Raw genomic sequence first — 16,824 nt, forward strand, 5'->3', positions numbered from 1 at the left:
TGAGGTTTTAATAGTCCAATGATCATTTTAATTATCATTGTCAACCTCTTGACATTCATATAATTCCACATCATTCAAAAGTCTTTCCAAAGTGCTTATAATATGCTCACAAGTTTGCTCTCACTTTCCTTGTTCTTTAAATGATATCTGAATCCAAATCAAGATAAAACTGAAATGGGATCAAGAAAAGATGTGTAAAGGGTTTAATGATAAGACAATGTCAAATTTTGATCTTTGTCAGAGAATAAATCATAAACTCCTGTGAAATATGATTATTTAGCCATTTAGATATTTGTTTCTTATCCTCTAAAACAGTGGGAGAGACAAACTCAACTTTTCCTTTTACTATGGAGAAGAAAAAATATGTAGTGAGAGAAATCAGATAAATACATAATGATAAAGACAGAAATTCAAATAAATGAATTAAGGCCAATGATTATTTTAATTTAATTCCGCTTCAGGAAGAGCTTTGGGGTGATGACAGGAGACCTTCTACACTGGCCATTTAGGGGTCTCAGATAGCCTTTGGAGGGACTGGTTTACCCACCAGTAAAAGGACAGCTAGCACGCTTCCTCCTTCTCACAAAATGTTGTAAAGTTATTTAAGACTTGTGAAGCAATCTAAGTTTCAGATGAATTGAAATGTACTTGTTTTCATCCCCTAGACAGAATGTATATTGTATTTCAACGAGAACAGTTCTCTTTCCACTGCGTAATGAATTACCCTAGCTAAAGGTAGTGTTTCTGTGCATATCAGCTCGTTCCATACAGAGGAACTTCAGGAAATACCCAAATACTGCTTCCTTAGACTCATGGCTCATATATCTCAGATGACCATGGTCCCATGCCCTCTGCTTCTCATGCCCACAGAACATCCATTTCTGGACAGAACAACTCTGAGCCCTGGCATGGTCTGAGAGCCAAAATGCTCCACTAAAATTTTAAGCAGGCCCGGCTGTCATTTGAAAAGAAACAGTAAGAGAGGCTAATTAGGGCCCTTTCTCTTTTAGAAAAGCAGTAAGGATGAAGAAACTCCTAGTAATGAGAAGCAGTAGGCCCTAAGCATCTTTAAGGATCTTTGCTCAATTATCATCTTATAAGTAAGACACATCTTAGCAATTTTACATTTGGAAGCAGAGGACGTCGTTACAAGCTGAGACACCTGATCAGGCAAATCCACATGGTACAGAAGGCAAATCCAAGAGACGAGGTCTCCAGCACCAACGCCGTTTAAAAACTGGCTGTTCCTCCCCCAGCAAACACCAAGCCCTTGATGTAGGAAAGAGCAGCAGGGAAGAAGTGAGTTTCCTCTCTACTACAGTCGGGTTGTCTGTCAAGCAATGGACAGGCTCAAAAACAGGCCACGCGCAGCCACACAGAGCTGGGCCTGAGCACATCTATTCCAACCCAAACCCAAGGCCACGCTTTCCTTCGTGGATGCCACTCTGAAGCCCTAACTCAATTTCTTTTCTGGCGTATCTGCCTCCCTGTGTAATCAGATTAGCAAGGGAGTCCTGGACCCTAGTGCTCTGAAAACTTGTGCCCCTCCTCCATAAGCAGGATGACTTGGGGGTTGAGATTTGGAAAATATAACACATCTATAACAATAACATGGCAATATTGAGCATTTCCTGAGCCAAGTCTATGAATACCTTATCTCACATAATCTTCAGAATTATTTTAGGAGCTGGTGTGATCCTCCTCACTTTATAAAGGAGCAGGAAGAAATGCTAAGTAGGTTGGCCAGGGTCCACACAGGCAGGAAGCCACAGAGCCCAGAAGCAAACCCAAGATGACTGAAATGCAAAGCCCGCGCTCCCAACAGCATGCTATGGCTTAATTACATCAGCAGACCTCTTTGCACAGAGAAACCTTGCATTTCAAAAAGTTGTTTTGGGGTGAGGTGGAAGATCCTCTTAGAATTGGCCACTTTTCCCAACATCACCCCTTTTAGCAACAGAAACTTCCACCTCAATCTGGCTGCACTGAGAATAGATCCAAACTGCTCAGCACTGGCAAATCGAAAGGACCAGCCCAATAGCCCAAGGAGTCACTGAGGCAAAAAGAGCCCACAAGCCCTCTCTGGCCCCCTTTAGAGATGACACAGCCCCATAGCCATTGGCGCCACCTGTGCGGTCCATGTGACTTTCCAGCTCCATGCAACTCCCCATGGCCGACCCCTTCCACAGGCAGGATTCCACCTTGCAGGAGGAGGTGGCACCAGACAGCCCTTATATGTGAGTTGCTTAAAGTGGGGAAAGCTTTTCACTAAAGAAATGATATAAATGACAACTCATTTCTCAGATTAGCCCATAAACCCCCATTTAAACCATAGTGTTTCAGAAAATCCCTTCTGACTGGAATTCAGTGAAGCAGGGTATCTTTTAAAATAAAATAACATCAAAACATTACCTCAGTAATATCACCGAATTTAAGCATTTGGTGCCATGGTTCCAGCAGGGAGGAAGCTGGGGAAGGTGAGAGAGTTGGGGACAGGGCTCCAGGGTTTGGAGGTGAGAGGGTGGGGCCACGTCTCTGAAGTGAGACTCTGAATGAAGTTTGGCGTGGAAGGCAGGAGAGGGGCTTCAGGAGGATAGGGAACGACAGGGCTGAAGGGCAGACAGGGCCTCCGGCCATTGTTCGCCCTGAGATCAACTTTCCAGTGGCCCCCTTATTGTCTCTGGGCACCAAGGATAGCCCCCCAGCTGCTCCTTCTCCTCTCACTCCCTCTTCCTGTTCCAGTGGTGGGGCCCTCAGGCCGTGGCACACCAGGAAAGGAACTGTGCTCCAGCCTCTTCCGACATGCTCCCTGACATGGAACAACCATGCGGCCCTTTCCGTAGTTTTTCTAAGGCTTTTACTGCCAGGGATGAGGGGAATGAACAGGATGCAGGGATCCCTTCCATATCATCTCCACTCTCATTCTCCATTCCCATCCTCTCACTTCTCCACTGAGGCCCCGTGGAAAGAAAGAATGGCCTTAGGAGTGCTCATAGTGAGCTCTGGGACACACACAAGACTGACCCACATCACAGAAGAAAACAAGGCTGAAGCAGGCTTGCCATTTCATCCCAGTGCGAGGGAAGGGGCTCTTTGATGGAGAGGAGATGGGATGAGGGCTGAGGATATCTGCTCTAGTGCTGGGGGGCAGCAGGAGCAGGAGGGAAGAGAAACTCCTGGGGGAGGTGGTCTCCCCTCTTGACTTCTCTTCCTGTCTTTGCTTGCCTCTGAGGTACTTCCGCCCAAACCACTCTAAGCTAACCCTGGAGCCAAATGAGAAAAGGAAGGAAGGGAGGCAGAGTCCCAGGTAGAGTAAGCAATGCTGAAGGCCATTTTTACATGAGGAATATAGGTAAATTAAAATAAATTTATATATGCATACACATAGAAACACATGTACATGATAGTGCTATTTATATATTGCTTGATAGTATATTAAAACTCAAGATTACTATTGCATTTAGCTGATATAATTTACTTATGTTCTATATGTTACATAATAAACAGGATTTTAGAAACTAAAAACTGACTTATGACAATGTTTGAAAAAGATAAAATACTTTGTAATCTATCATGCTCTGTTTCTTCCGTTTTTCACTCCGTAGATTGGTCTACAAATGGTTTCTTCTAATCTACAAACTCAGCTATGCATTTGGTGTTGTGGGTTATTTGGCCATCATATTTACAATGTGTGGACTCCATTTATTTTTCAAGTAAGTATCTCCAATGAAGATATTAATATCTCTCTAAGCACTTGCTGGTACATTCATCTGGTCAAGTTCTCTGTAATATCTGGAAGCCACATTTGGCCCTACCATTTTCCATGCACGCATTGTTTATATTAGGTTGGTACAAAAGTGGTTACGGTTTTGCAATTATTTTTAATCTTTTAAACCGCAATTACTTTTGCACCAACCTAATAGATTTCAGTAGTATAGCAGATATCATTGGGGAAATCACAAGATAAGTAAGAGAGAACCCTACAGAATAAAAATTTTTCAAAAAACAATAAGCTTTAATTCAGTAAAAGAATCGCTGCTAACATTTTTGAAAAACACATTTCCCAATATGTTTTTAGATTTCCAGAGAAATTCTTCATTCCAGACTATATCTACCATAAATGAAAAACATGTAGTATAGCATTTTTAATTTAACTACAATGAATTCCAAAGTAAAGGTCCATTATCTCAATAACTTTGTGATTTATTTATCACTTTCTCAAAAAGCAAAGTTGGTAAATCTGATTATTGAATATACTTTGAAAAGAGAAATTAATTTCAAAGGACTAATAGTAACACTTTTCCCTCTTCCTACTTAAATATCAAAGACCTGAATAAGTTCAATCAATTTATCTCCTTTTTGTTAAAAACAAAGTGATTAATGTATGTGAGTAAAAGATGATACTCAAGCAAAGAATAATTTCAGGGTAGCTAAGTAGTTTCCTACATTTAAGTTTACTAAGATGTTTCTAGTTTACTTGCTATTTTTTTTAACACCCCTCTTTACTCCACCTGAAAAAGGAATATTCCAAAGGCAGCATATAGTTTAATAATCCACATGAATTAGTACTACTAGACTACTAAGAAAATACCAATGTATGTAACAACTTGTATGACAAAATGAATATTTTTCATTTTCTGATTCTCCTATTTTCAGTGTATTAAAACTAGTATACTTTCATTATGCATGTATTCTTTTTTCCCAATGAAAGTATGATACACATTGTGTATTTAGTTTTTCACCTTGGATTTATATGTTTACTCAAATATTTTTTAAAAACTATATTTGTTTAGGTTACAAAGAAACACTATTATTTACTACAACTGGAATCATTAAAGCTGAAGCATTTCAAAAGCAGCTAATGAAAAAAAAATGGATGTGATATTCCCAAATAACAGCAAAGCACTAAATGTATTTCACAGCTATGGTAGAACTTTCCTTTTAAAATAGGAAAAACATATTTGTATTAAATTTCATCATCATAATTAAATATAGTATTATTATACTGAATATTGACTTTATACATTATGCAAGACTTTGCTGTCACTGAAATGTATTATTAAAAGTAGAATGACAGGTATGATAAAATCTGCTTGTGTGTCTCAGAAAAAGTACATAAGCTTTAAAGAGAAACTGTACTTGATCTGCAAATTTAAAAGATCACCATTAAAAGTAGCCCTATGTTTGTGGTAGAGCATTTCTTACTGAACGACAAATTTTTCTTCCACAAAATTGTGAGGTGTCATTTTCTTATATATATCTTCTTCCCTAAAACCTTGAGAACTATGCTACCCAATACAGTAGCTGCTAGCTGATGTGACTATGGAGCACTTAAAATATGAAATAAAATGTACTGTAAGTATAAAATACACACTGGATTTCAAAGCCAGTATGAAAAAATAATTTTTATATTGACTACAGGTTGAAATGATGATAGTACTTTAGATGTATTGGTGAAATTATTTCATCTGTTTCTTTTTATCTTTTTAATGTGGCTACTAGAACATTTTTAATTTTCTATGTACGTCCAATCTAGAATTTTGTTGCTGGTACCCAAGAACCTCCCTTGATGGGGACAGTTGGAAACAGAGGAAACTGAGTGCTTAGAAATTGAAAGAGAGGTAAAAAGATAACAGAGCAAGAAAATCTTGGGAGAAATAAAGGGAATCAAGATAATTATGTCTATGATTCAGAACTAAGCTCCTATTTGGAAGATGGTTGCTGAGATGTGCTGTAAACAAGGTCCTCACGGTCAGAGCTGAGGCTGTGTGATCAACCTGTGTTCTGGAAAGGGAATTTAAGATGTACTACATAGCTATGGAGAGCCACTTAAATAAAAATTTCCCAGAATCTCTCTCTCTCACATTGAAGTTGCTCTAAATCTCTGGGACCATAACAGAAATTGAAAGGCAGAGATTGGCAAACTTTAACTCATAAAATAAGGAAGGCAATGAGATGGAGAGCAAGCCGTGGTGGAAAGGACTCTTCCTATGGCAACCGGTCAATCTGATTTTATAAGCATTTCATAAAACTTTCAGAGCAGGAGCTCTTACCATTTTCTAGCAGGAAAGGGATATAAAGTAATTCTATAGATCTATTATTGCTAGTTCAAGACATAGAAAAGACACTGATTCTTCTTTTTTAAGCATACTATCTCTATGACTTCATTTTAGTGAATGTAAGAATATTTGTAAGGACTTTAATTAAATCACTTGAAACTACAGTTGTCCTAAGACTATTATCGCATAAGATTTTAAGATCCTTAACCATGACTTCTCCAATGAAGCATACAAAGGACTCGACCCTTTAGATTGGGAAGAAATTATTTTTTCACTACTAAGTATTTTGATCATTATTGTATTAAGATTCTTTTCTGTGGAACCATGAATTGGTTACTATACTTTTTATCAATAGGATTATAAATACATGCTCCCCTGGACATGGAGGGAAAATCATCTTCACTCCTCTCCACTGAGTTCTTCCATACACCCAGGCAAATTTTAAAAAGATAAAGCCACCACCTGTGTTGAAATTCCCAATTCACATCACCAAAAGATCTGTACCCACTGAGTTTACAAAACGCTCTGCCTTTACATTTCTTTCTCAAATTAACAGAGCACAAAAATACCCAGAAGAAGTTTCCAGAAACAGACTACCCAATTCCTTTCTACTCCCCACTTCCTTCCTGACTCATTCAGGCCCACTGCTAATATCTGAGACTGTTGACAGATACAGCAAACCAAGTGTGCAATGATTAAGATTCAGAAATCAAATTAGGTGCTAATTATTCACTTTTTAAAGAGCTCTTTCTCTTAAAAAGAAGAAGGGGTTATTAAAGAGAATCCTACTGTATTTGAAATATCCAACTGCCAAAAATATTTTTTCATTAATGCATGACAACTTTGGCATAGTAGCAAAAGGCGTTAAAATTTGAGGTTGATTCTTGTATTTATCTCAAATATTTTCAGGCAAGATAAAGTATTGGAAAGCATTCTGTAAAATCTGAGCTGTACAGCAGGGATTCTCAACCCTAACTGTGCTGTAGAGTCACCTAAGGAGATCCTAAAAACCACTGCTATGCAGACCCCACCCCAGGCCACTTAAAACAGAGCCCTTGAAGGTGGGCTCGTGTGTCTGTATAGTTCTAAATCTCCCCGGGTGATTCAAAGCTATATTTAGGGCTGAGAACTATTACTCCATTAAAAAGGTTCAGAATGTGACCTGCCAGTTGGGATAGTTGGGGTCTGGAGAGCACCCCAAAATATTGCTGCACAGGCCCCATCCCCAGAGAGCCTGATGTAATTGGCCTAGGGTGTAATCAGAACATGGAGATTTTTACAAGCTGCCCATGTCTTTCTATGCTCAGCCCAGCTTGAGAACCATTGGTTAGAACTGGTTTGTCTAAGGACTATGGTACTGAGAAGCGGTTGAAGACTCTCCCAAGAATTACTCTGTCCACTTAGCACTGAGTGATGCAATTTTAGGGAAATTTAGAGAATTTAAATTCATCAAGAAAAAGGAAAGCACAAATCAATGAAAAGAATACCCCAAGTTTCTTTTAGATACTATGGTGGGAAATATTTTTCTAGCTATAGCCCTCCCTTACCCCTCAAATGCCACATTCTTAATTTCCGACCCTGTGGTTTCCAATAGAATCAAGGCTAGAGATTCCATGGATTTCGGCATCGTGTCCTTGTTCTATGGCCTCTATTATGGCATAATGGGGAGAGACTTTGCAGAGATCTGCTCAGATTACATGGCTTCTACTATAGGGGTAAGTGTTGCTTTTATTCTTTGCAGCCATTTATGGTACATGGAGAAATGGTCTCATCTGACACCACATTTGTATTTATTTTCAGAAATTGGTTAATCTTTTTTGGTTCTCTCAGCCCAAGGACTCCTTGGATTCTCCTTGCATCAAAAATTGTCTTTGCTAATTAGTTAGAAATACATTTCTTATTTATATAAAGTGTTGGAAATAAGGCATCTTTTAAAATAAAATACGCTAATTATTTGGAAATAACCATAGCTAGAATACTCCAATTGCCAACATTTAAAGGATTAGTAAAAATTCAACAATAACAAAAACACTTTATCTCCATCTAATACAAACAAAAGTCATATATGATGTACATATAACACTTTAGAATCAACCAGTGCCTGAGGGAAATACTCATCATAAAGATCATTGTTATATGGCATTATTGTTATATAGCATTTGAAGAAATAGAAGAAATAAAAAGTATGCTAAATATATTCTGACTATATATTGTTCCCTAGAATTAAAAGAGAAACCCTACTATTTTCTTTTTTTAAACTCTCTTAAAAATAAAACTCAGGATAGATATCCTTTCTGGTTAGATGGATTCCAGGTTCAGATATTAGGAGTATTCATCTGTGTCTCACACATGCACATTTCTTCTATACTTACAAGCCAAAGGCTCCGGGAATGATCCAGTAGTTTCAGGAATTCAGCATCTCTGTCCTCTCCCAGTCTCTCGGTATACAGCCAGATATGAAATAGAAAACCTAGTGTGAATGACAGGAGTGAACTTCTGACTATTCTCTCTCTCCATTTATGGGGCAAGACTGAGTGGACATGACCTTGACATTATCCCCGCCCGCTCTGACCTTCCCAATTTCTATAGGCTCCATCTCACCCTTTTCCTAGAGCCTGGAATCCAGCTTCTGTGGTGAAATGCTGGAAAAGATACCTTTTGGAATTCCTCTTCCATGTATCATCTATGGGACAACTGCCTTTCTTATAAGGTTTAAGGTGAACAAAAAAAGGAGCATTTTCACTTCCAGTTCCTCCAACAAAAACCAGAAAACTTAAAAAACCCTTAAAAAATTCCCAAAGCCTCTTGTGCTTGTTTATGGTCAAGAGAGGAAGAGAAGCGTTCTATGTACTCTCCTCCAGAAGTCGATCAAGTCTTTAAGCACCAACTTTCTAGAGCCTTCTCACCTGATCCCACCCATCCTCTGTCATCTTCACTTCAACCACCAAATATATAAAACCCACTGGCTCAAGTCATTGGCATAGCCACTAGTGAGCTGACCTGATGGTGTGTGTGTGTGTATGTACACGCACACACTATAATCACATGGGAATTAAAATATATAGAGAGATGCCTGGGTTTACTCCAGAGCTATGAACCAGAATCTCCAGGAGAATAAAGGGAAGGTTCAGGATCTGGGTAAGCCTAAAAAGCTTCCCATGTAATTCTGAACTACAGCCCTGGATAAAAACTGTTCCTCTCGAAGGATTCCTTAGTGGGGAGGTTAGATTGGAGATTATAATTAGCAACGTCCTTCACGTCCATTTGGGATTCAGTGGGGTTTTGCCTGGAAACCTTACTCCTACTATAGCATCATTCTATGAGAAAAAGTGTTTCAAGTTCCAAGTCAGTGAAGGAGCAGTAAAGCCTGGCAGGGGCTTCCCTGTGTTCAGAGAATGGCATGTGCTTGCCTTTCCAATGGCACCCTGTGCACTTCCCCCAACAGTTCTACAGTGTCAGTGGGATGCCCACAAGGAGCTTGTCAGACAGTATCTGCGCCATCTGTGGACAGAAGATCATTGTGGAGCTCGAGGAAGAAGGTCTCATTGAAAACACCTACCAGCTGTCATGCAATCATATGTATCCTTTTCATGGGAAACCCTTTGGTCTTCATGAGGCCAGTACTGGGAGGCAAGTTTCAACTAATCTGTGTTTGGGCATGGAGATGGCAAGTTAGAGAAGACTGTCTCATCACCTTCTGCTGCCTCTCCTCCTCCTATCCCCAGCTCCTCTGCTTTCCTTAGTTCCCAGGCCTTTATCCCCCCGCCCATCTTCCTTATTGAGGCTTTCTGATCATCCCTGTTGAATAATGAACTGCTAATTAAGGTGACTCTCCTCCTCCTCCTCCTCCAGTAATTTCCTTTTTAAAAAGGAATCTTAGTGCCACACAGACAGCATGCTGGCTGGGAAAGTTGAGAAGCCTTAAGTGAACAGGTAGCCAAGAGGGACCAGGGAGAGAAGGGGTTCAGGGGGTTGGCGGTGAGGAAAAGAGGGAAGTTTCAGGTGCAGTGAGGAACTCAGAACTATCCAGGGGAAGCCCTGTGTCTGACTCTCACAGGCCCAAGAACGCCAAAGTGTGCTATGCCTGGAAATAATCCTGGGAACGTGCTTGTGTCAACAGTGGTAATGGGGGCAGCAAGTATCAGTGTTGGTCTCGAAAAGAGGTTAAATACCACAGGGACCAGGACACCCTAGATTACAAAAGGAGGAACCAAAATATGAGCACCCAGTTCTCGGACTGGCCTATGGGTTCTGCCCAAATAGCCATCTCCTGGCTGAGGGATCTTGAGGTGTTAGGGACCGGACAAGCCTGGGCCTGGAAACCAGCATTTTCTGGGAACTCCAGTAAATCGAGGAAGACCTCAGTGTGTGGACAGCTGCTGGGGTGGAGGATCCCTGAGCAAGGCAGACAGCTTCCTGAGCATGTAACTGGACACTACAGTTGTGTTTGGCATGGGAACAATCAGTATTTTCATCTTTGTCTAAATATGTAAAAAGGCATCATTTGTCTTTATTTTATACTGCAATATCAATTTTATAATATTGTTATACACTCAGTTCAAAGCTCTGGCATTCTGAGATGATGAAAGCATCTGTCTCTTGCCTGTGAAACCCACCTGACTCAGTCAGTAATACCCTAGGTCTGCAGTGCCTATGATTCAGTTCTGTTTAATCTAGACAGATTCCATTTATTCAATCCTGAGAGTAAAAAATGGGACCAAATGCATCTGAAATGTACTAGGAGCCCTTACTCCAACATTTAATCCTGAATAGTTTAGGTAAGAAACACAAAAATAGACCATATGGAATTCTATGGTGGTTTTTCAGGCTGATTGCTTTCCCAAAAAACTATCATTCTTAGTAGAAATTTTCCAAGTCTGGCCCGAGTTTCAAATATGATTTACTTTTCAAAAATTGGAACAGAGCCCTTTCTGCCATTTGCAAGTAGAAATATTTTCTCTCTCCACCTTTAAAAGCCCTTAGGGATTGTTGTACATGTGTGCATATGTAATCTAAAATGTAGTTATCTTTAAATTTGCTTCACAGGGAGTATTATTAATGGCCCATGTTAGCATGCGTCACATTAACAAGGCAGCGGCAGAGAGCTGAGTAATTCTGCTAGAGTGGAGCCTGTTCAGCACGGAGATTTTGAACCTGAAAGAGAATATTAAAGAGGAGGTGGACATTTCAATGCTGGCTCTATGACCCCTGAACGCTATACCTAACTGGAAGGTAGGGCCATACTCCAGCCCTTTTGAATGAAGGGCCATATGGGTTTAGGTTCAAAATCTTTGTTATAATACATCACTTTTTGTTAACCCAAGCATATTGTAAAAGTGACCCTAATTCCAAGAACTTAAAATAGTGGAAACTTACTTGCCCACAGATCTAATACTGGGGAATTATTCACATGGCCTTGACTTGTGTACCCCTCCACAGTCTTCCGTTTGTTAGGGAGGGGACCTCAGCCTCATTGCTGTTCACATGGGTGTATAGCAGGCCCGTCACAAAATCATGTGATCTTGGTCCAGAAAGCCACAGGGGGATCAACTACTGTAGAAGTAAACAAATCAATAGGATGGATCTCATTATAGTTAATCATTTTGCCCAAATCTGCACAATATTGAAGAACCTGGGAACTTCTATTTGCGAAAGTAATCAGTTTTGAGTGATTCATTCAAATATTTGTTCACTACATTGGCACCCAGGCATTGGGGACAGAGATGAATGAGACAGTCCCACAGGTAACATATGGTCCACGTGACACACATAAGTACACAGATAGGCGCAATACAGTGTGGTACCTGTGCTAATAAGACTGAGTCCCTGGTGCTGTGGGAAAACATAGGGTTCACTCTCAACTTTGGGGGCAAAGGGTCAAACCTTTGTAGACAAGGGGATGTATACAAATGAATCTGTAAATACCTAGGCTTATATTCTATTAAAAATAACTGGCTCCTCATCAGTAATTTAAAAAAGTTGAGAGAACTTATGAAGCTAATAGAAATATTTGTAAGCTTATGATCACAAATAATTTAAACTTGTCTAAGTGCCTAAGTCTGATTACATAGTAGGTAATAAGTAGTAATACACAAAAGTAAGATAGGGAAATGCTATGGTAAATGCATAAGAAATGCGCGATAAGTGAGGCAGGGAAATAAAATGATCTATGTACACAAGCTATTACTGTAAAAAAGCACTTTCACATTCTTTGTCTAATTCTCGCGAGAATCAGGTGAAGCAAGAAGCTAAGGGACTCCAAGCTCATAGTCCTTTGTGGTTCCATTGTCCTACACAATCTCGCCTAAAAACGTGACGTGCATAGTCAAGACTGACAGCCATTCTCTCTCACCCTCCACTACTCCACCTTACAGATGGGATTGTTCCCATTATGTCCTCATGAAGCAGACCTTGTCTTCTAATCTCTAGAAGCTTCCCTAACAAGTGCCTAAGCTTTCATGAATTCTGCATCCGAGGTTGGTGTATTGTTGGGAAAAAGCAGACGTGCCCTTACTGCAAAGAGAAGGTTGATTTGAAGAGGATGATCAGTAACCCGTATCCTTTTTTTTTTTTTTTTAAGTTATGAAATATTATCTTAAATGTTCCTGGTAATTCATTGTTCAGTCTAAACTTTCATTATCTTCATTATAGTTACAGCAGAAAAAACTTTCTGGTTCCCCTAACCACCAATTTCAAAACGACTTACTGGTCTCTTTTCTCTCCTGTGCCTATGTTACTATTCTCGTTAGGAACTTAAATGCCAAAAAAGACACATTCTACTCTTTATATTCCAGATGTTCTGCTATAAGTGTTTTAGTGGAAATGTGATGACATTGCAAAAAATAAGTAAATGTATGGAAGGATTAGATAGATAGATAGATAGAGAGAGAGAGAGATAGATAGATAGATAGATAGATAGAGTGATAGGTAATGGATGGATGGGTAAATAGATTGGAATTGAAAATTTAAAAGTCTCAAATGTGAACTAGGGTATAAGAAAGTATTTTTAAGGTGTACCAAATTTTATTATTTCCAGAAATGAGTAGGGTTTCCCCTCTACCCCGGATTTTAGCTTTTTAATTTCTTGCCATGCTTCGTATTTTCTTAGGCTAAACCCTAGTGATAATAATATTGAAAGGAAATGAAGATTATTTTTACAGCCACTAGGATTTTTATAGACAGCAAGTAGGATTTTTATAGACAACATGGATCCCCAATAGAATAAACCCAAATCTCATTAAGGAAAGTAATGTGTACACAGCTCCTCCAGAGCTCATCAGAAAGACTTAGTCTCAATCCCACTAGCCCAAGACCACAATATCTCTTCCAAGGAGATATATGGGATTGAAAATTATCCCCCTTTAAGCAGAAGAACATTGAGAGGTTGGCATCAATCTGCCAAGTACTCTCTTTTCTCATAAGAGACAGGCTTTCTATACTTTCTGAGTACCAGTCACCTAAATTGTACAGTGCTAAAGGTGACACCTCCTTGCTTCCTACCGTGTTTCCCCAAAAATAAGATCTGGCCAGACCATCAGCTCTAATGTGTCTTTTGGAGCAAAAATTAATATAAGACCTGGTCTTATTTTAACGTAAGACTGAGTCTTATAATATAATACCTCGTCTTATGTAATATAAGACTGGGTCTTACATAATATAGTATAATATAATATAATACAATATAATATAATATGGTACCGGGTCTTATATAATAAAAGACTGGGTCTTATATTAATTTTTGCTCCAAAAAACGCAGTAGAGCTGATGTCCGGCTAGGTCTTATTTTCGGGGAAACACGGTACTCCCCCTTCTCTTTGCCAACAACCTTCAATGAATATTGGCTGTTGGCAGCAACACCCCTATCTCTGAGGACTGCAAATTTTATCTGGGAATGCACACTCATTTCAAGTAGGCCAGTAAAGGAGGCAGCATCCATGGGTCTGTGGGTCTTAAAGCCATACACAACCACAGACAGCACCCTCTGAGGTTACCAGCTCTTCTACAGGCCTGGCCTTTCTCAGTGAGTCAGTGCAACTCAAGCACAGCCAAGGCTAAAGTAAAAGCATGTGATGCTCTTTCCTCCTTCCTTTGCATTCACTCTCCCTGAATTTCCCTTTTAATATGAGAAGACCGAGTCCAGAACTACTTTAGGTTATAACTTATAAAACTATAGTACAGAGCTCTTTGTGATAAAATTGGTGATAATATGATCATAAATGTCACCTTAAATGATCATTTAAGTAACAAAGGACAATTGGTTTCTTTATATAGGCTTGAGAGAATACTTTGGAATATTGCATGTATTCTTTTTTATTGAGACTCAGTACAATAAAAAGCTACATGTGAAAAAATCTGCCTTTATGTATGTAACATTGCTCTCGGTATGAGAGAGCCCATGTATTAAGTCCCCTTAGCACAATTTATCAGAGATACCAGGAAAAGTATATCTTACCTGTGAACACGTTTTTCTTAATATAAAATAAGTTCCCTCTGATTAACTGACTATAGGAAAGCCCAGAGTTGTTTTTGCTCAATTACAGCAGCTTCCATTATCCTTGGCTTTCCAATGTAGTCATTTGCCTCTTCCTCCTTCTTTTAGCATAAGACCCTTGTCCTTTTTTCTTGTTATATAGTTTGGGAATTTATTCTAAACTGTTTCAACTTAGTTTTTGAAATTAGGTGTAGTGTAAATAACAGGGATAACCAAACGCTATAAAAATCATGTAAGGGCTTTTAAATGAGCACATAGAATCACCAAGAAAGGAAATACCCACTTATGATATTGCTTATTATATTTGCAAATGCTATTTATGAATGTTTCTGACACTTGACTGTATAGAGAGCAACCTCCTTAACTGAGATTTAGCTGGGAACGTACACACATTTTGTATGGACAAATCCTGGACTGGCTTCGTTATCTGGTGGCCTGGCAACCCATGGTGATAGGGATAGTACAAGTTATTAACTATTCATTAGGGCTGGAATAGCACAGCAGACTTACCCCAGAAGTAATGTATTGACTTAAGTGTTGAAACATCTTTAAATCCTTGATCCTGCATTTAATATTGACTTTTTTTCATTTTAGAGATGATCCCAAAAGAGAACTGAGTAAAATTTGGTCTATATAAGCAATTCGTATATGTGGAAAGAATTTAAAGAGCTGAACAACAGAATAAACAAATGATGCGTGCCTTGCATCTTTGCCATCATGATTGTTTTCTAATCCATGCATGTGACACGTTTGTTACAACCCCGCCTCCCCCCACCCCACATCCCACCTCTAGTTTGGCTGATAATGATCTCATCTGTAAAATGTTTTCAGAGGTTTGCAAAGTACTTCTCACATAGAACATTTAGTTACAATGGATACCTTCTGATCAATTCAAAATCTTCAAAGAAGTAGTTAAGAAGTAAGTAATCTGTGATTTTAAGGATATGGTCTTCTCTGCTCTTTGTGCCTGTGACCATGTGGCAGCTTGGGCGCCACAAAGCTCTTCTGTATAGAGGGGATTACTCCCGAAACGTCTAGCCTACAGCCCACTCACTGGGCCAGCACTACGCCGGGGTTCCTGGTCCCACCAACTGCACCCAATCCATCCAAGGGCTGCACTGAAGTAGAGAGAATTACTCTCTTCTTTTGTGCCACTCTGTGTACACACACACACACACACACACACACACACAATCACTCTATTGCTGTACTTTTTTATTTTCCTCATAGCACTTATCAATACCTGAAATGATATCTTATATTTATGTATTGTTTGTCTGCCCCTCCATGAAGGCAGAGAATTTTATCTGTTTTTGTTCCCTGCTGTATCTCCACCACTTGGAGAAATGCCTGGCACATAGTAGGCACTCAATAAATATTTGTTAAAAGAATTAATTAATCCAGCAGGAGGGAACAAAATTAATGGAATAGGGAACCAATCAGAAAGAATTAACCCAAGAATGATACGTTAGACTCCCAAAATTAATTCATTTTAAATTACTGGTCATTTGTTAAACAGCCAATACTGTCTACATAACACCAGACATCTACTCTGCAATACTTGAAGACATGACACTTGTATGAAGTAGAAACACACCTACCATTAAAAATATTGTCAATGGCAATGTACTTAACTTAATGCTATTCAAAGTTCCATCATAGTTATAATGAAACAAATGCACACTAAGATTTCTACTTGTTAGTCTTCCTTCTCGAAACAACCCAGTGCAGTCTTACTATTAGTTCCCCATCCACATTATTAGAAGACTTAACTCTACTTTATTTCTCTACTCAGCAAACATTTCAACAATTCAATATTACATGCCAGGCATGTGCAAGGGTTAAGGAGACAAAACAAGACTCTTGAGCTTATAATAGTCTATTGACAAGTAAAAGACCGCACAGTAGGATAAAGCACTGAAAATTAGTTTTTCTTCTGTACATGGAGCCCTTTAATTGACCTCTGATATATTTGCCACTTATCTTTTGTGGCCAGCTTTTAGAACCCTCTAAAACCCTGGGAAAGTAAACCACATGTATCTGTATGGAATTCTGAATTACCCTCAGAGTTCAGAAACGTTAGATAATAATAACTAAACAATCCCAGAAAAAAAACAAAGACGGTCTTTTCTTTAGGCAGTTTAAATATTTAAAATCAAATCCCAATTTTGTGAAGATATATATATATATATATGCTATATACTAGTTACCAGTGGTTATCTGAAGGTGAAGTGATAAGAGCTGATTATTATTTTCTTTTATACGTTCTTATTA

At 39.0% G+C, this 16,824-nt stretch overlaps 1 protein-coding gene across 5 annotated transcripts in view; it reads left to right on the forward strand.

Annotated features, from left to right (window-relative positions):
* RNF175 (ring finger protein 175) overlaps positions 1-16,824 on the forward strand; it is a 37,433-nt gene that overhangs the window by 16,250 nt on the left and 4,359 nt on the right. For 2 of the 5 annotated variants that reach the window (XM_074338420.1, XM_074338423.1), the window contains 6 exons: positions 3,233-3,307; positions 3,606-3,713; positions 7,654-7,774; positions 9,505-9,638; positions 12,513-12,614; positions 14,926-15,271. In XM_074338420.1, the coding sequence (XP_074194521.1) occupies positions 3,233-3,307; positions 3,606-3,713; positions 7,654-7,774; positions 9,505-9,638; positions 12,513-12,614; positions 14,926-15,046 (661 nt within the window). In that variant the 3' untranslated portion in view covers positions 15,047-15,271. Of the gene's footprint in view, positions 1-3,232; positions 3,308-3,605; positions 3,714-7,653; positions 7,775-9,504; positions 9,639-12,512; positions 12,615-14,925; positions 15,272-16,824 lie in introns of those variants that run through there. The other 3 variants (XM_074338421.1, XM_074338422.1, XM_019722429.2) reach the window with 3 other exon arrangements.

The sequence above is a fragment of the Rhinolophus sinicus genome, linkage group LG07, assembly GCF_036562045.2.
Source record: "Rhinolophus sinicus isolate RSC01 linkage group LG07, ASM3656204v1, whole genome shotgun sequence".
Lineage (NCBI taxonomy): Eukaryota > Metazoa > Chordata > Mammalia > Chiroptera > Rhinolophidae > Rhinolophus > Rhinolophus sinicus.